Here is a 26,886-nt window from a genome sequence, read left to right as displayed (position 1 = left end):
TAGGAGTTAACCTCTAGTTATAATGTTATGCCGTTGATAATAAAGTGCAGAGTAACTTTGAAGTTTTATCATTTTTATATAAACTGATCTTGGGGCACTAATGTGTTTGCACCATGTGTTTGTATGGGACTTGATTTTTATTGTAAACCACACAGTTTTCCACTTGTCAAGGGGAAGTACATGAAAAAAGATAGGGGTTGTGATTTAATTTTCACATGGACAGTTCTGTATTATGAAATAAAAATTGAAATAAAGATTGTGCTTTTATTCCAGCTCCTGAGTGCCTTAGAAATAGGTAGCTCATCTGTTTAAAAATATCTCATCCAAATGAATAATACCACTTTAGTGTGTGTTGTCTGTCAGCCACAGCAATTCAACATTTGGCTTCCCCCCCCCCCCCCCCCCCACTGTGCTGAAAATGCTCCAAAAACACAATACACACTGAATCACAAGCTTTCCAAATTACACAACACGCACTGGACCACGAGCATTTGTGTAGCCGAACTTCATACCCCGACCATGTCTGCAGAGAATGCAGAACAGTAAGCTTTGGAAATGCTTGTTTTTCGTTATAAAGAGATAATGCAAATTTTATGATTGGAGTTGTAAGTCCCATGGTTTCAAATGACGTTTTGACTAATTTTCCCTTTTTTTTTTTATTTTAGCACATGAGACTTTAAGACTGGAAGTCAGTGACATGAAGTAGAGAAGAGGTCCCAAAAGCACTGTCATCAGTATGCGCTCTCGGACCGAACAGTTCCAGGGTCTCATTTGATAGGAACTGCCCCCTGGGGAGCTTCCCCAGGAACTACATACGTTCTAGGGCTTTTTTCTGTTTTTTCTGTTCTGTTTTTTAATCACTGTCTAACGATCATCTGTTCAGGAATGTCACATAGTCTCAGAACTGTATATAAAGAGTTGTGTTAATCTGTAATAATTTACTTTCTCCATATGAGCTTGGAAAAGCAGCATACAATAGGGATGTTCTGGTTTATTGTTTAATTAGTTTTCAATGGCAGTGTTCTTACAGTACAAATGACCCATGCCATGTATAGACTATTTATGATTTCAGATAGAGTCCTGTGATCGCACACACACACTGTGAACAGCGAGCAGTGAATTTGTCGTCTGCATTTAACCCAACAGTAGTGAACACACACACACAGAGTACAGCAGTGGGAAGCACAACAGCTGTGGATGTTTCCCACTGTTCCTGGGAATCGAACGAGCAACCCTTTAGTCACAAGCCCGATTCCTTAACTTCTAGGCCACCTCAGGGAAGTTTTAAATTGTTTTTGTAACAAAGTCATCTCTGAAGCTTTGCAATTGGGATTTTTATTGTGTGTTTAATGTTAAAATATTGCCTTCAAACCGAACTTTTATGCAGCCTTATGAAGATATTTCCCCTTGGGGGAAATGTTTTTCATGCCCACCACAGGTGATCCTATGAATTCAACGTAATTAGCCCACGTCTGACCACAGCAAACAAGTAACGTTTGATGTAGGAGCGTAAAGATGGTCAATCCACACTCAGCTGACCATCCAGTTCGTATTTTGAACAGACTCACTAAACCTGTCAATGAACGCGCCTCGACCAGGCTTCCTTCCGCTCCCCCCGCCCGTCTCGAGCAGCTGATCTTTGTTCTACGTCAGGCTGACGCTCCGCCCATTCATCCTATCGGGCTGTTTCCCTCATTGCATCCATTTTTGTGCATTCAAGAAACCTCCAAGAATATCTGTCAGAAGAGGACCGGTGTGGGAGAGACAGAGAGACAGAACGAGACAGAGAAAGAGCAAGCAAATACTGGCAACTTGAGGAAAAGGGTCTCGCAATTTGAGGATGCGGATAACCTGCCCATAGAAGAAGCCAGCGATGGGTTAGGCAGGATTTACCATGACAGCGAAATAAAAGGCAAGAATTTGCTCTCGATAGCTCTGTGTAGTAGCACGCGCGTAAATAGATGGGGTGCGAGAGGCATGACTGGGTTACCTACAGCTCATGGACCAACCGTTTAATCCAAGCAGCAATCGGGTTTTTTGGTTCATGACATGGTTTTCGACATCTCACGTCGAATTTACTGTACTTAGAATATTGCAATGAAAATACGTCAGACATTAGACGTTTGGTAACACTGAGTTCACACTCTTTCGTAGGGTATAGTTACATATGTAACTAAACACTCACACATACACATATATTTATATATTTAGTTAGTCATACCGCCAATGGGTATTTAGATGGATGACTGTGTTTTTAACTCATACTATTATATTTAACCGAAACTAACTCATTCTACGTGGCTACCTGTGTGTATAAAAGTAATGCAGGTGGTAAAATCTTTCATCGGTATATAAAGACATCGTTCATCATCTTTTTAAAATTCCTTCTGAATGGGTTGTCTGATTATGGTCCATTTCAGGATAGAATAATAGTTATGTTTTTTAATGTTACCTATATGTAACAGAGAAAACGAATAGCTTGCACGAGTTGTTCGAACGTCTGCATTGGGCTCTGTAACATATGTTCAGTTCGACCTTACAGTCCTAAGTATTGTCCATGTTTGTCCCCAAAATTTTTATTATACCACAGTTGCCTCTAAAGCCAAGTTTTCATCGCAAATAATTGATCTTTTTAGCGCTTCTATTTAAAGATGTCTGCTCCGCTCGGGCCCCGGGGCGGCCCGGCCGCTCCTCCTGCAGCGGCTGACCTACCGGAGATGCCGGACCTGAGCCACCTAACAGAGGAGGAAAGAAAGATCATCCTCTCTGTCATGGACCGACAGAAGAAGGAAGAGGAGAAGGAGCAGTCCATGTTGAAGTAAGGCATTTTAATTATATCTTGTGAAGTCTTGAAATTTTTAAGCGACAGCAAGCTAGCGTTAGAGCTACCGCTAACCGCTCTGTGAGAGCGAGGCGCTCGTGCTGCAGTCATAGTTGGAAAACTGGTGAATGAGGGGCTGCATTTGATTGTACTATGGGCTCTTTAAATGGACTCTCTTACAGAGACACAATATTTTAGGCGTTATTGTCTCTTGAAATGTAACATGACAGCTTACATGAGCTGTCAATATGATTGTTGACACAAGCTTAAAAAAGCACGAAGCCTAAACATATCGCGGACGCGTGGGCGTTTCGGCGAATGTCAGAGCGCCTCGGTGGGTTTCATCGCGTTTGTTGATAAGTCGGCAGTAGATTTAGTAATGGAGATGCAATGGAGATTTTCTGGTGCTATATGGGCAATTCCGCAGCTAGCCGTATTCGCTTTACAACAGGCCTAGTCCTTATTGCCTTTGGGTAGGGTTAGCTTTGGGCGCCATCTTCGGCAAAAAAAATCCCATCGGCTGCCTTTCACCACAGATTACTACACGTTTTGATGCTCATGGTCGAATAGATCATACATTAAAAATTAGTCCAGAACATTGCATAATATCTGTGCGTTTAGCAGTCGCCATCATCGCTGAATTCCCTGTTTATCTCGAGCAGGCTGTTACACGAAAGCATGTTCTCCGCTCTGCACATCGCTTGCAGTGTTTTCAGAACCACGGCGCTGTCCACTCTCTGTTAACAGGAAGATGGAATTTTCGCAGTCGTCCGTCACAGCACATTACAGCTATCAACGCTGTCTGTCTGAGATGGGCGTGATGTTAATTCTTAGCGAGATTCCACCTTCAGATGCAAAGTTAGCTAGTGTGACACGTCCTGTTCTTACATTTCACGACCAATTATATATTAAACCCATGTGTCGTTTTCGTCAAGCAGATTTCGCTTCCTTGTCCTTTGCTCGAAGTGACTCATGATTGAATAACAGTAAAACCCCTTAGTCTTTTTTTTCAAAACCACATAAATATTACGAGTATTACGATCGCTATGAATTTTTTTGGCTTTGCCGACTTGTTTACTCTCCTGCGTTACACTTGCATAATGGCACAACTTGAATCATCCTAACATGTCATATGGTATTACTGCCTTAGAAAGCTTGTTTCTGCAGTCTTTATAGACATACCATCATGCTTGGGTGCTGAGTGTCTTCAGTCATGTCTATGTAGTGCCTTGGCAGTTCAGGGGAGAGTCATTGTTGGCACTGTGTGACTACTCAACATTCATAAACTCAGTGACCTCTGTATTCTCTGCCAGTTCACCAGCTTTTCTCTGTTTAAAGTCTTCTCTTATTTGCACTATACTTTTGGACTCCAGCCAGACTCCTGTTGGGAGTCACATTCACTTTATCAAATCTGAAACTGATGAGTGGCACTTCCCTGTGAACTGACATTTTAGATTTAAAACATCACTCATTCCTCTAGGTGGCACGTCAAACCACCTCTTCCCATTTTATCACTTGGAGTTTTTTTCTTTCCCTCACCTGCTTCATGAAAAATGCCCTCCCACTGCATACGACGCATTCGACACCTCTAGCTTATTAAACTGATGGAATATTCTTCTAGGCGTGTGGGGGTTCTTAGCACCTCCCAGGGTGCTTTTGGAAGATTCCAGAACATTCTGGCCTACAGGTGATAGAGCTCATATCAACATTACCTCTCCATGTACATCAGTTAATGCCTGTGCAATTAGGAGCATCACTACTGAAATGATTAGTAGGTATATCCAGTTTGTCTTCAGTAATTCCTGTACTTTGTCAGCTGTTTGTCAGCTTTGTGTAGAAAGGTGATGGAACAGTGGTAGATACATACATTGATGTCGGGATAACTGTATCAAAGGACAGATCAGTGAACCGCTGAACTCTATTGTGCCACCCTGTTTATTGCTTTGTCTCAACCTTAGTTCAAGTCTGGGGTGCTTTACCGTTAGAATGCTGGTTTTCTGGCAAAAGTCTGACTCACCTACAGCGTATAGTGGTTCTCTGCAGCACGCTGAAAAATGAGAGCATGACTTAAGCACCCTCCCAGGGGAATGCCTTCAAAAGGAAGCATTCAGTCACGCTTGATGCTATATGGTGTCTGTAAATCTGAGGATATACTGTAGCTTATAGCTGTTTCAATTTTTTTTTTATGAGTTTTCTTTTCTCTCCCTCTAATGTCATGTTCTTTTTTTTTCTTTTTTTCTTTCTTTTTTTTTTGTAATGGCTTTGTGTGTAACGGGTCTCAGAAATTAGGGTGACGTCACAAACGTGACGAGTGACTGATATCTGACTCAAAGAGCGTCTGACTATGTTCCCATATTAACGCGTGACGGCACAGCGGCACAGAAGCCCACTGCCGTAGCTGCCGGTAGAGTCTGAGTGACGTTTTATGTAGTACGCTATATATGACTCATTCCAGTGTGTAGCAATTACAAAACCTGTAACAAAAGCCATGACAGGGGCAGGGTATGTGTTATGTACTAATCCATTGTCGTGTAGTTTGCTTTCCACAATCATGGCCCCCGTGTCTCTGTTAGGGGCTTGTATGAATAGTAGAGGGAGCCATGAACCAGTCACGTGACTCTTTGTATGGATCGGGTCATTATCCTCCTGTTACCTCACGGTACAGGGAAACGGGGAGTGTGCAGGCCCGGCCTCCAGGGAGCAATAATGTTACATGTTACACACAAATTTCGTCCGTGCTGACAGTCTGTGTTTGGCTGTGGCTCATTAGTCGGCTAGACCTGCCTCTGTGTGAGAGCGTGTGTGTGTGTGTGTGTGTGTGTGTGTGTGTTTGCGTGCCTGTGTGCATGTATGTGTGTGTACATGTGTGTATTCAATCATATAGTTTAAGAGGGAGAAGGAGGTGGTTCAACACAGAGAGAAGGGTATAGGTTCCCCTGTAATCTTGGCTCTAAGGTGACAGGCAGGTAATCTTAAATGTTAACAGATTAATTCAGTGTTTGTAGTAAAAGAACAATTCTTCCCACAGATGATAGTATAATTTTTATGCCTTTGAGAAAATCAAATATGATACTCACAGAAGTTTTGTTCAGTGTCCTAGGTTAGGCCCAGTCATGACTGTGTGCGTCTAGAAACTAGTCTTTCTTTCATTAATCTGATAGCCTCTGATACTTGCGCTGATGGCTCTGTTACGTTGTGTTTGTCAGAGGAAGAGAAACTACTGTGGTCTGAATTGTGTGGCGGGAGATAAAGCCTGTTTGCACAGAACCTGTTTGACAGGTCTGGGTTCCTCTGGGAACCTTTAAACGCACGCGGCCCTCTCCGCTCGCATCCGGACGGCGCTGTCGCCCGGGCTGCGTATGCTCCGCCTGTCACTCTGTGATCTGAGCTGATTTTTCTGACGCTCAGAGAGTAGGAAAGCCGCAGCTTTAGCGTATCGGTGACGCATCTGTTTGAGAGGCCGAGCGCCATTTCCTTTACGTGTTCATTTGTTCAGAACGTAGTCATTGAATGAAACGTTTTCTTTATTTGCTTATGTAAAGTTAGCAGGTCTCAGAGCTAAAATAAAAAAAGCTTAAAAAAAAGGCTGAACCAGTTTCTAGTCTTGTATAACTTTTCACTATGGACACGTCTTGTGTCCTCACGCATTCACACCAGGGGGGCGAGAAAGAGAGAAGGGGAGGAGTGAGCGAGAGAGAGAGAGAGAGAGAGAGAGAGGAGTACACTGAATTTTGAAACAGTGATTGTAGTAAGCTGTCATTTTCATTTGACACATACATTCACATGAGCTGCGAAAGACCCTCTGCATCCAAATACTGTTTGTGCGTACAAACCGTTCTGTTCCTCCAGTACTCCAGTCTGTCACTCGTTTTAACAAGGACATCTCACATCCTCAGTGTCTCCCCACTCTTCAACACTCCTTTAGCTTTATTCTTCCCTCTTGAAAAACGCTGGTACCCTTCCTACTGATTCAGCAGGCAATAAATACCGCAGAGAGCTTTCACTGATGACTACAATTTGATCGCAAAACGAACAGAAGAGATAGAAAGAACAAGTTTTATAAAACACATTTAAATGTGGTTTGAATTGCTTGTGGCATGCTGATTAGGTTCTGAATGGGTATACACTATGAAGGCAGTTCAGACAGGCACAGAGCTTATTAGCATTACACTGAGGTGTGAAGTCAAGGCCGGACGCGGTGGTTAAGAGTGTCCCCTGGGTTAACCTGACTGTAGCACTGACCTTAGGGCTGGCCAGATGAGGCAGATGGGCTTGTCTGTTTCGCCTCATCTTACAGACAGCTTGGCACCTCAGCGCTGCTTACCTCACCGGAATACGCGCCCGTTAACGGCGCCCGCAAATCCACTCCAGCAGTGTCAGAACCAAAACTTTACAGGGTCCTGAAGAAATCAGAAACCCTACCCTCTGGTGGTACCTCAGTGTGCAGTGTATATTTACTGTCTGTTCACACTCGCTGCGGCTTTGTACTTGTATGTTTGTGCGTGCGACTGTGAATGTGTGTGTGTGTGTGTGTGTGTATGTGTGCGTTTGCATGCGTGTGTGCACAGTGACTGTGAGTCTGTGTTGTTGTATCTGTTGCTTGACAGTGATTGGCTGGAGGAGTTGGTAAAGCCCTGCCCTTTGGCCTCTCTGTCTCCTCTGTTGGCCATTGTGGATCTTGTGTTAATCCTCTAAATATGGCTATGACAGCAGAGCGGTGTCCACTGCCACACACCTACCCCGCTCTTAGGAAGAGGTCATTAGAGGAGAACCTAGTGAACGACTGAGGCAGCTGAGTCCAGCAGGGACAAACTCACTCCACGAATTCTCCAGGACTCCCATATAAACATGTTGCGTCTATTTTTTTTTTTTTTTTTTTTGGTCAAATGCATATTATCAGATGCAAAACACTTGTTTGCAACACATAGATATAAATCCAACACACTGATTTGCAGTTTAGAAACACAAAAGCTGATATTTTACACCATATCTGAGGTGAGGGTTTTTTTTGTTTTTTTTTTAATCCCTTTGCAGTCTCGCTGTTTTATTAGCTTTGTATCCATTCCACTGACACAGTTATCCGAGGTCATTGCCACAGGAGGTGTGTCAGTGATTTGGGCAGATAAGTGTCAGTCTCTGTCCCTGTGGGATAGCGTGGCTTATTCTGATCTGAATGGCAGCGTGTCTCGTCTCAGGCCAGGAACTTAAGGCCTGGGTGAATCAGCGGGACTGCTTTACCATAGAGCGTAACATGATCAACAAGTAACCGTTATTTCAGAGGCATATCAGGCTTTTCAAAAGCGGGCCTATATCAAACATGTTTTGAAGTGTTCATTTTCAAAACCAGTTCGAGATGGCTCTCGCTGTAGATCCGTATGACATCAGTTCAGCACCTTTGTTGGGTCAGTAACAGACTGATTCCAGGTACAAAGCCTGTTTAGATTGGACACTCTATACTCAGTCTTTACGCTCGGCTTCATCTCACAGTTAGCTCTGGAGTGTACACCTGACTGGTGTCTTTTAGAGAGGAGCAGTTTAAGGGCTGTCCCACTACCTTACACTGGAAGGGCCCCCAGTCATGACAACACCCCAGGCAAGGCTGAGATTAGGACCAGCTTTACTCAGCACATCATCCCAGAGATACGGCTGTACCCACCCAGAGCTGCGTGTTGTCACGGCATTGTGTGTGGTCTTCGTTCTTGATTGACTGTGTGGTCCCTCTATGAGCTAATTGTATTAAATGACGTTTCCTCAGTATTGTTGAGACTTTTGAGTTGCAATTTGATTGTGTTTCATAGTATTTTGATGATACTTAATGTTTGATCTCAGCAGACAAGACACGTGTGTTTCAACCCAACATGCTTATGGAGTTATAGAAATGGTGACTTTTTTTTTCATGTGGAGGGAGAGGGAGACCTCCAGGGCTTAATTACCCCTCCCAATCCTATTAGCGTAACGGCTTGTGTGGGCTTAGCCAGCCTATCATGCAGCAAGTAAATCGTGAGTTCTGAAGTAGCTGTCAAGTTCAGTTACCATGGTAGCTTAACCTCAGAATTCCGGAATGGAATTCAAGACTGGAAGAATGTTACCAGAACATGATGATTCCATTATGACATCACTTATTACCCTTGTTTCTACTTCTGACTCAATGGCTGATTCCCTTATGGAATAGCGGTGGAAAGACTAGAGATTGCATGGGGGAAGCGGGGGACAAAGCTACTTAAGGATGAGTTGGTTTTACAACAAGTCAATCAAGCGATGTATGCTTGCCGTGACTCTCGCTCATGTGAGCTCTGCTCTGTTGTTGTCCATCGGTAGGATGGAGTTTAAGGAGTAGAGTTTTGTGTTGAGGCTAATAGCCTTTCATTTCTTATGTAGTGTCACTCAGAGGTCACTGCCCTTTTGCAAGAGGGACAAAGTAAAAACTCTTGTGTGTCTGATCGTGTCTTATATGCCAGTTGGATATCGTAATGAGTGCAATGCATTCAAATCAGTCAGTAGTCTAGCAATTGGTGTTAATGGCAACATAATGAGGATGTTGTATCAAGTCCAGTCCGTGGCCTTAGTAGAAAATGAGGAAAGATAAAGAGAGTTTATTGTTTGTGATACGACCTCTACATCATTAAAGATTCATATTACATTTTGTTATAGAGAGTGTCTTGTCAAACTTGGATTTCCACCAGTCAAAAAATTGCACAGGTGCATTTTTTTTTTTTTAAATAAAACGTCTTGATTTTACTGGTTAAACTAAAAGTGTGAACATTTTTTTCTTTTTGGTTAGTTTAGGGTTACGGTCTGCTTGTTATTGTTTACTTTTGTTGGGATAGAAATCTATGAACGGTCCCCAGAATCTAGCATACAAGGTGTGTGTGTGTGTGTATGTGTGTGTGAGAGGGAGAGAGAGAGAGGGAGGAAGGGAGAGAGAGAAACAGAATCACTCTTTCATGTAGCTGAATCTTTCATGGTCAGGTAGTGATATGGGCCAGGGGTCTCAGGGTTGTCCCCCAGTGGACTCTGCTGTCATGTTAGAGCCACTAAGAAAACTGCTGCATGCTTTTTAAATGTTGTACTGAACAGCGTTGTAAGAAACATTGTGGTCTTTTCTTTACATAGAGTCAGGGCTTGAAATGAATAGCCACCCACCAGCCAAATGGTGGTGAAATTTGTCAGTGGATGCTAACTCTGTTTACTTTACTGTCCACTTTGGCAGGTAACCTTCTGTTATTGCACAAGATCCAACATGGGTTGATAAAATATCTAGGAAAATGTTTATATCTTTTATTATTTAAATTTTACATCATGCTTTCTGAATACATCTGTCGGTTTGAACCTGTGAGTGAACTGAACTGAACTGACCGTTTGGGACATGAGGTGGTTCTGGCTGCTTTTGCCCTTTGGTCGAGCCGGGCGTTGAGGACGCGTTAAACGTCTCTGTGGGTTTCATTTCCTCTTTCTTCAGCCATCTGTCTCTGGATTTACATGAGTTCTGTTTCTCAGTCAGTCCCAAGTCCCTCTCCTCATGACACAGTAGCATGTGCATATAGAACTAAACATCCATACGATTTTTACCTTCTTCTGCCTTCAGATTCTTCACGTTCACCGCAAGTCTATTGACTGACCCTGAATGTTGAGAAATGTATAGTCACATGAATGGACAGGTTTAAGAAAAACGCGCCCCTTGCACCCGTCAGAATATATGCTAAAATGCTCATTTGGATGCAGTTCTTTACCTCGGGTATGCTTGCTGTGAGCAGTCAGAGCTGCCTACAACATCCACCTGTCTCTCGCCCTCTCCCTCTCTCGGTCTCTCTCCCTCTCCCTCTCTCTCTCTCTCTCTCTCTCTCTCTTGCTGTTTCTCTGTTTTTCTCTCTGTCTCTCTCTTTCCTATGTGGGACGGACCGCTTTAACCTCCGTACCTGTGTTTTAGTGCCTCTGTAATCTTTTCTCTGAGGCGGTGTTAAGAGTCAACGTCATTTCAAATGGACAGCACTGATTGGCTAATCATAGATCTTAATCTCCAAAGATACTCATAGATAGAGTCTACACACACACACACACACATGCACACACACGCACGCACTCTCACAGGCTTATCTGTTTCACATCTCAGCAACGTAGACACCTTTTACACTTAAATCATACTTAAATTCACTCAAAGAGGATTTCAGATACTGAATGCTGAATACTGGGATACTGAAACCAGTAGTCAAAGCCTGAATTTATTTCAAAGCTGTTAAACATGCTGCTTGTATGTACGCAACCTGAGGCATCGCTATCCTTTTCATCACACTATTCCCCCAGCAAAGGACATTAGTGTGTCGTGTTCAAACAGAGCATTTTCTTATATGTGGACTCTAGACCACTATTAGGGACCATTCATACTGCTACTGAATACTCACAGCTTGACTTCTGTGTGCTTAGCCTATGCTAAGTCTTAGTCTAAAGAAGTTGTGTAACGGGATTGCTGGTTATGGTAACTAATACTCATTGGCTACGTCTGGAATGACAGGCTTAAATTATGCTACTATTGTTTTAAGGACGGCTGTTGTTTTGGATAAGCGCTCAGTGAAACACGGAAATTCAATTGGATGATTATAAGCTTAAATCCCTATAAACTCTGATGGTCTGTGTTGAATCGTTTGCACGCTACACACTTATACTGTGTTATAATGAAACATTACATAACTTTCTTTATCCTGGGACCACAGTTCTCTCCGTGGTCTCATATCTGATCGTGTTCCTCAATATGACCTATAACCCTGCTCTCTGGCCTTTTTCTCATCTACCTCTGTTTGATTGTGAGATTATATTGTACATTTATCAATACTTTTATTAAAGAAATAATAATAACAACAACAACAATAATAACATTAATAATAATAATAATAGTAAGTAATCCTGGTGAAGGCCTGGATGCTCCTTGACTGGATCTGATTGGTTGGTTTCACCTGAAACAGATTTCTTATCGGGGGCTCTAAAATTGTTCAACAGACAGAGGTTTATGTTATGTGTTAATTTATGACATGTTTAATTGATATTGGTGCTGTGTTCCGATTGGCTGGGAGTACTGATTAGGTCACTGTAGTTCAAAGAGGTGCTGAGCATGACCTGTGGGACTGGACGTTAAGCCACCTGTACAGTTGCTTTCTGAAGCTTCTCATTTATTCATGCAATCTATGAATCTCACATCGCAATGCCAGCAGTCACAGAGAAGGCAAAACTTTTATACACGCAATCTATGAATCTCACATCGCAATGCCAGCAGTCACAGAGAAGGCAAAACTTTTATACACGCAATCTGTGAATCTCACATCGCAATGCCAGCAGTCACAGAGAAGGCAAAACTTTAACGAGTCTTTTCATGACTTGATTTAGCGTCTTTTTGGTTTTCCTGCCAGGCTTGTGCTGTAGTTTTTCACTGTCCTTTATGTTATTTCATCCATAACCTTTTTTAGTTTCATGTTTGTTTTACCGTTTCCTTTGTTGTAAAAGATTTCATCTGTTTAATCCATCATGTTTAATCCATCTGTTTAATCATTATTAATAATTCATCATAATTTGCAATATTCTGATTTTGTTGCTTCGTTTGGCCCTCTGTGTGCTGAGCTGTCCACCCCTGTCTTTCTAGGGAGAAAGAAGAACCAAAGCCTCAGCCATCTCAGTAAGTAAAAAACTCAGTCAAGAGAAAAACCCCATCCCTCAGAACGCTCTAGGCTTTTACCTTTCTCTCTATACTTCTCTTAGGTGTAGAAAAAAAAAAAAACTAGTTCCAACACCTGATCCAGGATCAGTGTTACTTTTTTTTCTCTGACTTACTGACAGTTAAAGTTGGGGTTTGTGAGCACTGTCTCTGGATCAGAGCTTTTTGCTACATTCTTTACCTTTGGAACTTCCTTGACTCCCCCTGGTACGCCAGCGTCTTTTCCCCAAGGTCTTTTCCCTCCAGCCCGTTCTTCCATGTGACCGCCTCTGGTGACGTTGTTTTTACCACTGTGGCCTTTGAATTAGATCTAGCCCAAACGTTCAACCCAATGATAGCCCCTTTCTTTCTCATATAATAAAGCTTAACATTTTCTCCTGTGTCTCTGGTTCCCTTGCTTTGGTCGTGTGGCTTCACTTCCTACTGCTGGTTCCTCCATCTGATGGTTCTCTATCTACACTGCTCTGTTGTTTTCACACGCTCACGCTGTCAAGTGTATCAGTGAAGATCTCCAAAGACCACTGTGCATGTCGGCTTTTCTCCAGTCAGTCTTATCTCTGCGTGTTAATCATCTCTGCTGTGACTACTGAGTCGTGGATGACACAGTGTGCAAGTCATTAGATGTAACACATTATTTTTTAGCACCTTCACAAATCAACGGTTGCAAATGCATCCAGACTTCCAGGACTAACCTTTTTAGATAAAAGCCAGCATCCATGGTGGTCTCTCAGATCCAGCGTTCGATCCTTTGCGGTTCAGTGAAATGCTCCTTTTAACCTGTCTTGATGGTAGGACCCCCCCTGGTTAGAGTAGATGTGGATGCAGATGGGTTCTTAAAAAGCTGGTTGACATTGTTGTGATTGTTTGAACAGGTGGAATCCCTTTAGTGGGATCAGTGAGCTGGTTAACAATGTCCTTCAGCCCCAGTCAAAGTCCCCGAGCGAGGAGGAGCCCAAGGCGTAAGTACAGTAGAGGGAAAGGCCCTCAGAGAGTGAGACAGGACTCATGTGTGTCAGATCAGTGTGATGTGAATGATGCTTGAAGCCTGTGGTTTGTGAAAGCTGCCGTAGTCAGTTGTATGGTTTCTGAAAATTGTGTTGTTCTTAATATTGATGAAGTTCAGTGCTGTAACTAGATTTTGTTTTAGCGACCAAAATGGGATATTGAATCTCTTACTTCAACTGAGCTTGACAGACACACATTTTATTCAGTACTCTACTGATTATCGTCATATACTCTGCACTGAATCTCTGAATTTCTCTGTTGTTGGGCTTGACATGTGCGGAATATTTAATTATTTTAAGACTGTGTCTAGTGCATCATACTAAGACTGGTTCAACTACCTAAATCATCGAATTCTAGTGTCTGAAAGAATGGGTTATGTCAGCATTCTAGAACTTTTGCAATGGCAAAAGATACGTCAACCTAGGCCCAATCCAAACTCTCTTCCCTTGGCCCTGCCCCTTTTGGAGTGCCCTCGACTGGGTAGTGGCCCTTCAGAACGGACCCACAAGGGGTAGGGGTTAAAATCTTTACCTAGGAAATGGGACACCACTCGTTAGGTCAACATCGGCTATTTTCAGTGTAGTCCTGCCCATGGAACTTTCTGCCCTGCACTGATTTCAGATGAGTGGGGAAGTGCAGAAAATTTGCTGCTGGATTATTTTTCAAGCTTCACACACAAGATATGGAAATAACTGTACTGTCACTCGCAAATCGTTGTTAACATGAAGTTCTACTGACATTGTGAATAGCGTGTTACAGCGATCCAATTGCACATTCCTTTGCATCTACAGTAAACTAAGACATTCCAGCTGGTTTTAAAATTTTTACATGATTATTTGCAAAGTTATGGGGTTCTTTCCCTGCACTGGTAGCCATGTTCCATGTTACACTGCCTTAGTTTGCAAAGCATCCTGGGAATTTTCTTCTACCACTCCGTTTGGAGTCTGCATCTGAAAACGCTCCATTTGGAGGGCTAGATGACCACTACCCCCCCATCCCCAAAGGAAATGGGACACCCTACCCTATGCAGGAGCATGGAAAACAGAGGGCTAGGGCCGCCAAGGGAGGGAATTAGGATTGGGCCATAGTCTCTTTCTCTCTCTCTCTCTCTCTCTCTCTCTCTCTCTCTCACTCTCTCCCTCTCTCACACACTCTCTCTCACACACTCTCTCTCTTACACCCACCCTCTTTCTCTCTCTCTCACTTTTTCTCTCTCTTTCTCTCTCTCTCTCTCTCTCTCTCTCTCTCTCTCTCTAACAGATGATGTGAAATCAGTCCTGAATAGGCATCATTGATTTTCACAGCTGAATCAAATATGAGGATTTGCAGTGCATGTAAAAAAGTCCTTCCCTGTCCCATATTTCTCTGCTCTGTGTGACTTAAAGACAATGAAAAATGCCCAGCGGATCAATAAGGTCTGATGACCGTGCATTCTCACAGGATGGTTATTGATTGAGAGCCCTGTGCTTAAGGCCTGGCCCGGGTAAATCTTAATAACACATACACAGAAGTGTATCAGATAAGTACTTCATTAAAGGCATTACACAGACCGGTAAAGACTTGGACCCCCAGTTGACACGGTGTGATGCATCCATCTAGATGAAGAATCAACATGCTGGCAAAGCTTATTATATTAAGGGTATTAATCATGATTAGAGAACATAGAAGTGTTGGTTCAGCTGTCCACTTAAGCCTTAAAGCTTTCTTCATACCCTTAAATAAGGTTTCTGCCATTCATAGCAAGGACATGATTCTGCAAAATTTTCTTATCAGAATGTATGAAGTCTCGTTAATTGTTGCAAATGAATGTGTCATAAAAATGCCATTTAGGATGAAAAATGCTTACTAAAGGAAACCAGACTGAGAGAGACAATCTCCTGATCTGTTCTGCAATGAGAAGTGACTACAGGTTCTGTGCGTAATTGTGCTTTTGGTTCTTGGGCAAAATTGCCCGAAAATGCTGTTCTGGAATTCAGCCTCCCATACCCGAATCATTATAAAAGACCCAGCAAAACTGATCTCAGGTCAGCAGTGAAAGGCAGCTTCTAACCGTTGACCACTGTGAGGATGCTGATCCGTATGGCTTCCTTCCCTCCTTTTGCAGGAAGCTGCACCAGCAGTTTGAGATGTATAAAGACCAGGTGAAGAAGATTGGGGAAGAGGCTCAGAAGAGCCAGGAGCAGAAGGGCGATTCTCCCACCTGTGGGATCTGCCACAAAACCAAGTTTGCCGACGGCTGCGGCCATGTCTGTTCTTATTGCCAAACAAAGTTCTGCGCTCGCTGCGGAGGACGAGTATCTCTTCGCTCAAACAAGGTATGGACCTGTCTCTCTGTCTGTCTATCTATAGATCTGTCTGTCTGTCTCTGTACCTGTCTGTCTGTTACTGTACCTGTCTCTCTGTCTATCTCTCTATCTGTCTATCTATAGATCTGTCTGTCTGTCTCTGTACCTGTCTGTCTGTTACTGTACCTGTCTCTCTGTCTATCTCTCTATCTGTCTATCTATAGATCTGTCTGTCTGTCTCTGTACCTGTCTATCTGTTACTGTACCTGTCTCTCTGTCTATCTCTCTATCTGTCTATCTATAGATCTGTCTGTCTGTCTCTGTACCTGTCTGTCTGTTACTGTACCTGTCTCTCTGTTTGGTTGTCTGACTTTTCCATCTGTTTTTGTGATTTTTCTCTGTGTTTGTCTGTTCTGTGTCTGTACCTGTCTGTGTGTCTCTGTGCCTGTCCCTCTGTTTGGTGGCCTGACTTTCCATCTGTTTTGGTGATTTTTCTCTGTGTTTGTCTGTTCTGTGTCTGTCATATCTCTATTGACCATGCTCATGCAGCTCTTCATTGTAGAAGGATTTTGTGTCTTGTGTCTGATGAAGTATGAGGGCGACTGAAGTAAATTTCAGTGCCGTTACATTCCGACACCACAGGAGGGCAGTAGTTTCCAAAAATTTGTCTCTCCCGTACCAGTTGGAGTACTAAGTGTACTGTGGTATTTTTAATGAATTTTTTCAGCATAATAGTAAATTCTGTTTTCTGTCAGATGGAAGACACAGCTGAGATTTCTTACACATCATTAAATTAGGCATTTTTTAAAATTTGAAAGTCCATCCTGAAGTGTTGTGGAATTTCCATTTTCCATTTGATTGATAAAAGATCAAAAGAGTTTAATCTCATTTGTGTAACGATTTTTTTAAAAACATGAGATACTATCACAGAGTAATTTTACAGAATCTGGTGCCTGAGACCCATAATATACATGCTACAGTTGAGAGTGGTATGAAACATGTCTTAAACCTCAGACAGAAGGCAGCTTTGTCTCTGTAAATGTAAGAGAATTAGAGTCTGAAATACTGCACACACATGCTGGGAGTTTTTAGGAAAAAAATTACTTTTGTCTGAATTGAAACTTTCCAAGGAATCATAATAAGATACACTGAATCCACTAGTGGGCAGCACACTCGTTGAAGAATGCTATGCTGATCAAAACTCAGTATGTGTGTTGTTAATCTCCAAATTACGACAAACTATGAGCAGTGAGTTCTGATTTCTACACCAGCAGCCTGGTGATACTGGACATACATGGAAATAGAGTTGTTGTTTTTTTCCACAGTAAATAAGGGTTTGGTTTCCTGATCTGTGTCAATTAGTGCTAATGTTACTCGTATCTCTGTCTCTCTTTCTCTCTCCCCCCCTGTCTTTCTCTCCCCCCCCCTGTCTTTCTCTCTGCTGCTGTCTTGCTCTCATGGACTTGCAACAGGAGGACAAAGTGGTTAGCATCCTCTTTTTCTTCTTTCTCTCTATGCTAATCACAGCCTTTACCTCCATAGCCACCATGTGCAGAGACAGTTTCATTTCATTGTTAGTCACCGACAAATATTTCAGTATAAGTTTTGAAGGGATTTTCTGTGACAGTGTCTGCAAATGATGGATTATTTGTACATTCAAGATCGTTTCTTGACTACAGAAAGAGAGCTTAAGTTTCACATTGTAACATAGTTTTTTTTTATTTTTGATGCTGTTGGCAATGAAATGTTAACTTTCCAAAATATAACATTTAGATTTGTAGACTGTGTTAGGGACATGATGTTTTTTTTTTTTTTAATCAAAGATAATAAGGAAATGTAGATTCAGGTGTGTGTGTGTGTATGTGTGTGTGTCTGTGTTTGTGTGTGTGTATGTGTGTGTGTGTGTGTGTATTTGTGTGTATGTGTGTTTGTGTGTATGCGTGTGTGTGTGTTTGTGTGTGTGCAGTCAGCAAACAGTTTTACATGAGATCATTTCTGTCAGTCCTCAGCTGTAGCGTGTGGAGTTATATACACACCGATCTGTCATTTGGTTTTGTTTTTTTATTTTTTTTTACCACAGCAGAGACAGGGATTGTGGAAAATAACTTTACCTGTGGTCATTTGTTAATCAGTGACTAATCCCCTATTCACCCCTCATGAATAATGTATGGCGTGCATAATGCATTGTGTTTAGTGTGGACACTATGGGAGGATGAGCTGGACATGCTACACTAATGCACAAAGCCACAGGATCAGACTCTAATCATACTGGACAGCACATGCATGCCCCTGTGTTTGAGTGGAGCTTTACCCTCCCCAAGCCACACTTAATGGTCAAGAGCAAGGATAGAGACTTAGTTAGCAAGAGTTAAAATGACCTTTTTTTTTTCGGAGGGGATTTCTTTAAGAAGTGACCGTGATTGTATGAATTGTGAAAGTGTAAGAGATTCTCCTTCAGAAATGATGGCCTCATACTAAAATGATGTTCTACATCTGTTGTGTCTGTTTCGTAATTCTGATGTGGAATCGCGTTAGAAAAAGGGAACAGGCTTTAATGGAATTCAACCCTTACTGTTACGCATTGTGTTTCAAAGTTTGGGTCCAACTAAGACACTTTCTGTTCGGTTCACAATCTATGGATAATGAAGCTTTGCAATTCTGTGCTTCTCTGACGGTAGTCTACCAGTGGTTCCTCTCCTCCTCATATAGAGCTGAAATGAATGGGGCTTTTCCCATGATGCTTTGTGCACTGTGCTGGACATTGAATGGGGCAGGGCTGGTGTCTGGGTGTCATGGATACCTGTGGACCTGTGTCTGGTGTCGGTATGGATGGCCTGAAGGGTGTGCAGGGTTGTGGATTGGGTTGCCCCTGCAGTGCTGGGTGACCAGATTGTTTTTCAGCCTAGGTCACATGACGTCATGGAGCCGCTGGTCTGTCCGTAGACACAGGGAGAGAGAGAGAGAGAGAGAGAGAGAGGAAGAGAGGGAGCAGATAATTCCAGAATGGAAATACTAGTGAGCTCATTCGTGTGTTAAAAAAGGATTAGTAATTTGCGTTGTATTGGAATGTTTGGTAACAGAGAAAGAGAAAACCCGCCTGTGTTCCGTTAAAATTTGGAAAACCATCCCCCGTTCTTCAGCTGGAGATGAGCTAACAGTTGCCCGCCTCACCGCCTGCGTTTGAAGCCGCTCGTGCTCTTATTTTTGTATTGCCGCCAGAGAGGATGTGCGTTTCTTATAAACCTGATTTAGCTCTAGCCTAGCGGCGTTTATAAATAATGTAGACATAACCAGGAGCCGGTCGCTCGCGAGCTTCTTCTTCCGTCGGTCTTAGTTATTAAATGGCATCTTTGTTGCATCAGGTCCGTGTTGCACTAACTCGGAGTAGCTTTTTTTTTTTTTTTTTTGCACGCACTTGGTTTCTTTCAGAGGCGTCACGTTGACCCGGTATTTTGTCTTGTTAAACCAGATTGGAGGCCTTTGTGTTGACTTTGAATCTTCGAGCTACAGCTGTTGTAGCGTTTAGGGGAGGCTAGCTTCAGCAGCTGGCGCTATCCATGGTTCTGAAAACTGATCCACTCTGGATCAGCGGCTCTATCTGTCCGTCACTCCGCCAACCCCAGGACCCCTGCCTCCAGAGCATGAAACCCACCTCCGCCATGGGTAGGAATCAAACTTTTTAAAGTTCAGGAGTAGAAACTTCAATGGAAGTCTTCTTAAATTGTTATTACTTGTACGTCTATGGATAGGGCTCATATTGTGGCTGTAATTCTCAAAAAATAGCACGGTGTGTCTGTTGATGAAAATATTTTCTCTTTTGGCAATAACAGATCTGTTTTAGTGATATTTTAAGGCACATTTTATATTTAGCTTATACGTAACATTTGGACTTGGCCAAATGGTAAAAAAAGGACCCAGAATGTAAGAGAATGTAAAAATCCTATTCCGTCTGAGGAATAATTAAAAATTTCGCTGTGAGTATACCATTATTAATCCCAGATGAAAGAAAAGAACAATCAATAAAGAACATCATGAAGCTGAGGGTTATGTTCTCTTTCAAATGAGACATTGCACAGCCTTAAAATAGATTAAAAAATGATCCTTTTTGCATCAGAAATGAACATCATGAAATGAACAAATGAACATCACACACACACACACACATGTATATATATATGTACGTACATACATGTATGTGTGTGTGTGTGTGTGTGAGTGTGTGTGTGTTTGTACATGGTAATATAGTCATTTTAAAATTAAAAGAAAAAAGAAAAAAAAAAACCTACCCAAAAATTGACTCATGTCCTGCCCATATTTGGCTAGACACTGCTAAGAACAACTGACTATTTGTGCTTGTGATCTTGGTGTGTCTAGGACTATGAGCATCTTGGAAACGGTCACAGATAAAACTCACACAAACGCTCCTGAATAGCTGCTCCCTCGTTTCTTTTCTTCTTTTCCTCTCTATTTATCTGTCTATCAGCCCTTGACAGTGGTGACTCAGCAGAGCCTGGCTACCCACCTACTCTCTCTCTCTCTCCCTTTCCCACTCACTCAGCACAGGGCTGGCTGTAGTGGCCCTTTATTGATTCAGTCATGCTCTCCAGTCTCTGGTGTGCTGTTGAAGACTGGGGGGCCTGTTGTGGGAGGGCTTTGCAGACTGCTTTCTAGAACATTAAGTCTCTCTCTTGGCTCTATAACAGGAGTTTGTCTGTCCGGGCTGACACCGAGGCGGTTTCGCTCTCAGCGGGAGCCGATTTGTAGGCATGTTCCATACAAAGCTGGCTTTGCTCTCTCTCTCTCTCTTTCTCTCTCTCTCTCTCTCTCTCTCTCTCTCTCTCTCTCTCTCTCTCTCTCTCTCTCTCTCTCTCTCTCTCTCTCTCTCTGGTGTTCCTCCTACCTGTATTTCCACATAGGAACTACATTGTTATACTACCAGTCATTATACAGTCGAAACGAAATGTGCATGTGTGATTAGTATTCTTGGAAGCAGGTCTTTGTGATTATGTATATCGTAGCTATAGTAGCTTCTCCTTTTTAGTCGGTGTTGAATTATAGGTTAAACATTAAGTGAAAACGATAAGCTGTTTTGTCATGTCTCATTTTCTGTATCTTGTATGTCATGTGTTTGTTGTCTAGTGTCTCTTGTTGATGTTTTATGTCACTTGATTTCAGTGATTGGGAGATTAAGGGAAGAGGGCATTTTTATCTCCTCGGGTGAAACCCATTCAAGACCCCCCCCCCCCCACCTTTTTTTTTAACAGGTGATGTGGGTATGCAACCTGTGCCGAAAACAACAAGAAATCCTCACAAAGTCCGGGGCCTGGTTCTACAGCGGTGCTGAGGGCCGTAGGTTAGGGCCCCAGGCCAAAAGGCAAGGGGGCCCTGCGGGGCCTTCATCCAATCCACAAGACCCCCTCCGAAACGGTTCAGGCTCTCTCCTCGACAGGTCGGTCCATTTTCGCTCATTTTTCAGCTTATGTTCTGCTGTGCGTCATGGTGAACATTGCATAAATGTATATTTTGTTGGATTTTGGGAGAGTGAGCGTTTGTGGAGTATAGATTTCAGGATTTCTGAACTGCAGAGAAGATGAGCTTATGTGCCTGTTATACGTGACCAGGGATGGTTTACTGTTGTCGACCATTGATTCTTATATACATCTATACTATATATTTGGATGTAGTGCCTTAAGTATGGCCCTCCCAACTTGTGTAACGTTTGTTCTCAGAGAATATGATAATAGCTTGACACGACTTTGATTCCTTTTATATGTCATACAGCCACAAGAGGGCACTTTCCCTCATGTACAAATGGATGAATCATGTTCAATCATAGACCTCAAAGATGGGAGTAATCTTAAGGAACCAGCATTTTAAGACATTTGTGTTAAGCCTGCATTCATCTGTTCACTACCGAGTGGGCAAAAATACAGACAGACGGGAGCGAGAGAGACAGAAGGAGAGCCAGAGAGAGAGAGAGAGAGCAGGAGAGAGAGAAAGAGCAGGAGAGAGAGAGAGACAGAAGGAGAGCCAGAGAGAGAGAGAGAGAGAGAGAGAGCAGGAGAGAGAGAGAGCGAGAAACAGATAAGCCCATGTTACAGCACCTCTTAACTCAGCCACTCAGCACGCTGCGATCCCCTTTTGCGAGGGTTTTAAATGTTTATCTGTAAAGTGGGGCCTGCAGCAGTGAGGGGTGAAGGCTGTGGAGTTAGCTGCAGCAGCAGCACATTACTGAGAGTGGATACTGGGTGCTGGTGCACTGCTCTGCAGTGTTGGGTTCTGTGAGAGACATGACTGAGAGAAACTCAGTGCCAGTTTTTTTTTTTTCTCCCCTGAAACGACTCCAGACGTCAGGCAGGAGGCTTTTAAAAACTGGTCTGGCCGCCCCCTGTCAAACTCCAGCCGCCCGTCCAGCCTCCAGCAAATCATTAGGACTGTTTAAGTGGCTGTGTGGCTAATGAGAACAGTGCTGTTCCTGCTGTGTGTACCAGCAGACCAGTGACAAGACAGCAAAATTACACTCCTCAGACCACTCCCAGGCAGTGTGAACAGTGATGGTAAGCAGGATAAAAAACGAGGAACAGTGATGATGATGATGATGATGGTGATGATGATGATGGCAATGATGATGATATTGATGATGATGATGATGATGATATTGATGGTAATGATGATGATGATGATGATGATGATGATAATGGGATTAGTTTGAGTGGCGAATTTAGGAGAATTTGAGTTGTGCAATATTCATAACAGCGTAGATGGATATGAAATCGTGTCATTTGTGAAGCATCGTTTAATGCGTTTGAAGGTTATGGGTGCTAGCAATGAGGCTTTTCATGAACCCAACACTTGCCCATTTGCAATGATTAAGCTTTTATCAGACAACCAGGAGAATAAATGGCATGATCATGCAATTTCATGATTTTCTTTTGAGTTTTTTTTTTTTAAATTTTACTATAACGTTACAATCAATTATATTTCTCCCAAAGGGCGTACACCACAATTGCTCACAATTCTGAAGATACTGTTTTAACCAGTTAATTAGTTCATGGATTTCCAGTTAGGAGCTTGTAGCCCAAATGTCTCACAATAGTAATTAGACAAAAAAGTGAAAATATAAAAATAAGCTTTTACAGCCATGTTATGAGGGACTACGAGAAACTGGAATGCTCAGTGTCTTGATGTATGTGTGTGTGTGTGTGTGTGTGTGTGTGTTCATGCGTGCGTGCGTGTGTGCACGTTTGTGTGTGTGTACAGTAAGGGAATGAAAAAGCTCCAGTTCAGCATTCTCTTTCCTAGGCTGCTTAATGGAAGTGCTTTGTTTGTTCTGAGCTCAGGGGTGAATTGTCTTTTTTTTTAAATGGAGAGAGAGAGAAAGAGTCAGAGTTAGAGTTAGAGAGAGAGAGAGAGAGAGCGAAGAAGTGTAGCAGAGCTCTGACTGCAGCTCATTTCAGTTTCCTCCTGATGGTCTCTCCCCTGTGGGCTGTTCCCACGTTTATGGTTTAGGAAGAGGAAAAAGAAATGAAGTATGAGGGGAAAAGCCTCCTCAGCTGAAGTAGAGGCTTTAAAAATATATTTAGGCTGGTTAGACACGATAGGTACGCACTGGTCCATACTTTCCTGACTGACATACATTTAGGTAAGGTTGCTGTTTCTTTTAATGGCTTGGAAAATGACACAATTTTTACTTCTAAGGCATATATGAATGAAAAAAAAAAGACCGAGAAAGATAAAATCTTTTATATTATTCATTTTCCTCCTCTAAGGCAATAGGCCTACCAAACTGAATTCTTTATTATATGTTGTATGAAAACGGTCTTATCTGTCCCTCTGGTTGCTGAGACCTAATACAATATCAGAGAATGAGATGATAGATTTTCAAACGCAGTCTGATTTGAAAATTGGAAACCGTTTTGTAACTGTGCGGAGGGCTATTTGAGCGGTTTGAGCTTGGTTTATGAAAACGCTGATTAATGAGTTGATGCAGTTGCCTACCTATGAAATTGATTTCAGCCAAACTTCCGCCCACTCTCAGTCCCCCCTTCTCTCCCTCTCTACCCCCCCCTCCTCCCCTTCGTAGACTGGTCACTATGAACGCGCTCTCTCCAGCACCTCATCATATAAGCCTATCGTGTGGATACCGTTGGTGCCCTTCCACCAAAAAAATTCTCTTGAGCTGATTCTGATTGAAGTCTTCCTCAGATTTGAGCTACTGTTTAATAAAAAACGGTAGAAAGTGTATACGTCTAAAGCTGCTTTAGTGATTGGTTGAGTGTGTCTGTTTGCTGGGGTTCTCGGAGAAATGCCCACTGCGCATGGGAAGCGGTTGTAGTTATTCCAGCGGGGCTCGCCGGTAAATATGCACCAGCGCCGATTTCCCCCGTCTCGTTGCCCCCCGCCCGTGCTTTCCCTCTGACAAACTGTCAGGCGAAAATCTTGACCCGTTCTTCGCGCTTCCTTAAGTTTGGAGCATGAGGGAGCGGTTTTTCACCGACCGTTGCTCAACGAGACTCTCCGTTTTTCGAAATCCGGGAAAATATGGAACATAGTCGACTCTTTAAGCGCGGAGATGTAGCGGGGCTGAGTGTAAGAGGTGGATATATCGTTGTTTTGTGAAAGAAAAGGACCGTTAAGTGAAAAAAGAGGAGGGATAAACGAAAATGCAGTTTGAGACATTGCGACAGTTTTGTAGCTCTGTTTTATCCCATTTTAACGGAGCCTTCACGCCACCTCAGAACATCTTGCAGACAGAGCTGTTGGAGCAAGCGCTTAACATCGGGTGAGTGATGCTCTGTGAGAATATGAGATGCTTCTTTCTGTCTTCCGATCCTCCCTCGGTAACCGATCTCTGTGTTTGTGTCACGCTCACTGATAACGTTTTGGGGTTTTGGACAAACTGACCATACTGTATGTTAACCGGAGTCGGATTTATATTTACTCGTATGCTGAATAGTCGGAAATCTGTGGACCTGAATGCAGAGGGATGAATTTGCCTGTTCCCGGCACATACTGCATCGTTTCTATAGTGGGTTACATGTCTGAGTGAATATAGCCGCATAACTACCAGCAGTCGTTCACGATAACTGTGCTCACTGATGTAACCCTCTCCTTGCCGATATTATGCAATGACTAGCGTTGTTTTGCAGGTTTTCCGGAGGTTTTCTCGACTCAGCCTGGAGAAATCATAAGCATTCTCATGGGGGGCTTTTAAAACTTTTTTTTTCTTTTGTCAGCTCCTATTGAATATTTTTAGACGATGTAAAATGAGTGCGTGCGTTGAACGCAGCTGGTCTCTAAGCTCGGGATATTTGTAGACGGAATATGAATCCCTGCTGTAGCTTTTAGATGCAGTCTGTACAGTTTTTGCAGGGGACTTGGGAAAAGAGTCAAATCAGTGTTTTTGCTCTTGAGTGTATATTTGTGACCATGACCGCTTTTTTCCCTGTAACGATTTAAGTAACTACAACTGAAAGGAAATGTGCCCTAGACTCCTAGACCTGGTCTAGTTTGGTCTAGTTTTTCACTGGAGCTTGTGAAGAAAGAGAGAGAGAGAGAGAGAGAGAGAGAGAGAAATTAACCTTTTAAAGATACTGGTACATAATCCAACTGACAGGGCAACAGGGCTCATATTCTCTCAGATCTTGCAAGCTCATCACAGTCTTGAGATCAAACTGTTTTTAGGTACAGTTTGGATGTAAATATCTACTGAAGCAATTTTTTGCACTTTTTAAAGAAAATCTGAACACTTAAGCTTAATTCTGTGACTTTACAGTCTTTTCATTGCAAAAATAAATCTGTGTTTGCAAGGCTTAACCTAATGCTGTGATCTGAAACAACTTTGAGTAACAGAATGACATTGGTCATCTGAGTTGGATAAAACTGCATTGAACGCATTCATACACACAATTACATTTTATGTTTACATTTCTTTCTCTGACTGATATTCTTAATCAGATTCTGTTTACTTCAGAGCAATGGTATATATATATATATATATATATATATATATATATATATATGTATGTATATGTATATATGTGTGTATATATGTGTGTATATGTGTGTGTGTGTGTATGTGTATATATATATATATATATATATATATATATATATATATATTAAATAGAAGGTAACACTTTTTGAAAACACATATCTTTGACTTTTGTTACTGGCTACATCTTATTTTTTAAAATTAAGCCACCACTTGATTTTCATCACAGCAAGTTCTTTAGCTGTGCTAGTTTGTTTTTTACCCTGTTTTGTTTTATTCTGTCTTCAATCCATTTGAAATGGCTTTTGTAGATGTAGAGGGTCAAATGTGATTTGACCCTCTACATCGGAATTGTAAGCGGCGTTTATGGTTGTTTATAGGGGTACGTTTGTTCCTGACGATGAATTCACAGAAGCCTCATCGACAAAGTACAGTGTAGCCCTTCACTGAAATCACTACACATCTCTCTTTATCTCTACTCATGTGTTATTCTTGTTTACAGTTTAAGGAGCGTGAAACTCGATGAGCAAACTGATAATCTCAAACAAATATTATTTGTAAAAGGACTTTTATTACGGTTAGTCTGTCTTGAAAACATGACTTGTCCGGTTTCATCTTAAGGGGTTTTTTTGTCAGAGCCCCCCATTGTTCTGCCATCAGTGCTCTTCTATGGAGGCTGCAGCTCTCAGTACTTCAAATGCATTGCCCTTTGTTAGCTATTCTCTTATTGCTGGCAACAGTGAATACTCAAATTTACCACATGCTGGTTTTGAGTGCCTGCGCTAACGTTTGCGTGTTACAGGTCAAACAAACCTCGTTTTTCAACACGCTCTCTCAGTTAGATCTTTTTTAGATAACACAATGCCTCACATGCACTTTGTTAAAACCGCAGCAACAACAACAACAACAACAACAACGAAAACAACAACAACGAGAACAACAACGACAAAAGGCAGTTATCCAATTTTGCACTTGAGAAAAGAGTACCAGGGCAAAGCGCCCACAGTACTGATTGCATGCGGCTAATTTGAACAGTCACTTTGTATTTTATGAGTCTAGCAAAAAAGTGTGTCCAGAGAGG

The 26,886-nt window shown here is 42.3% G+C and overlaps 1 protein-coding gene across 1 annotated transcript in view; it reads left to right on the top strand.

Annotated features, from left to right (window-relative positions):
- Window positions 1–2,651: 2,651 nt before the first annotated feature.
- rims2b (regulating synaptic membrane exocytosis 2b) overlaps window positions 2,652–26,886 on the top strand; it is a 92,370-nt gene continuing 68,135 nt past the window's right edge. The window contains exons 1-8 of the mRNA XM_030788463.1: window positions 2,652–2,818; window positions 12,450–12,482; window positions 13,394–13,480; window positions 15,631–15,841; window positions 17,284–17,295; window positions 21,076–21,260; window positions 24,468–24,593; window positions 25,941–25,943. Of these exons, the coding sequence (XP_030644323.1) occupies window positions 2,652–2,818; window positions 12,450–12,482; window positions 13,394–13,480; window positions 15,631–15,841; window positions 17,284–17,295; window positions 21,076–21,260; window positions 24,468–24,593; window positions 25,941–25,943 (824 nt within the window). The remainder of the gene's footprint in view (window positions 2,819–12,449; window positions 12,483–13,393; window positions 13,481–15,630; window positions 15,842–17,283; window positions 17,296–21,075; window positions 21,261–24,467; window positions 24,594–25,940; window positions 25,944–26,886) is intronic.

Source organism: Chanos chanos, chromosome 12 (genome assembly GCF_902362185.1).
Source record: "Chanos chanos chromosome 12, fChaCha1.1, whole genome shotgun sequence".
NCBI lineage: Eukaryota > Metazoa > Chordata > Actinopteri > Gonorynchiformes > Chanidae > Chanos > Chanos chanos.
Note: the sequence above shows the minus strand (reverse complement) of the source record. Positions and strands in the feature narration are given on the sequence as shown.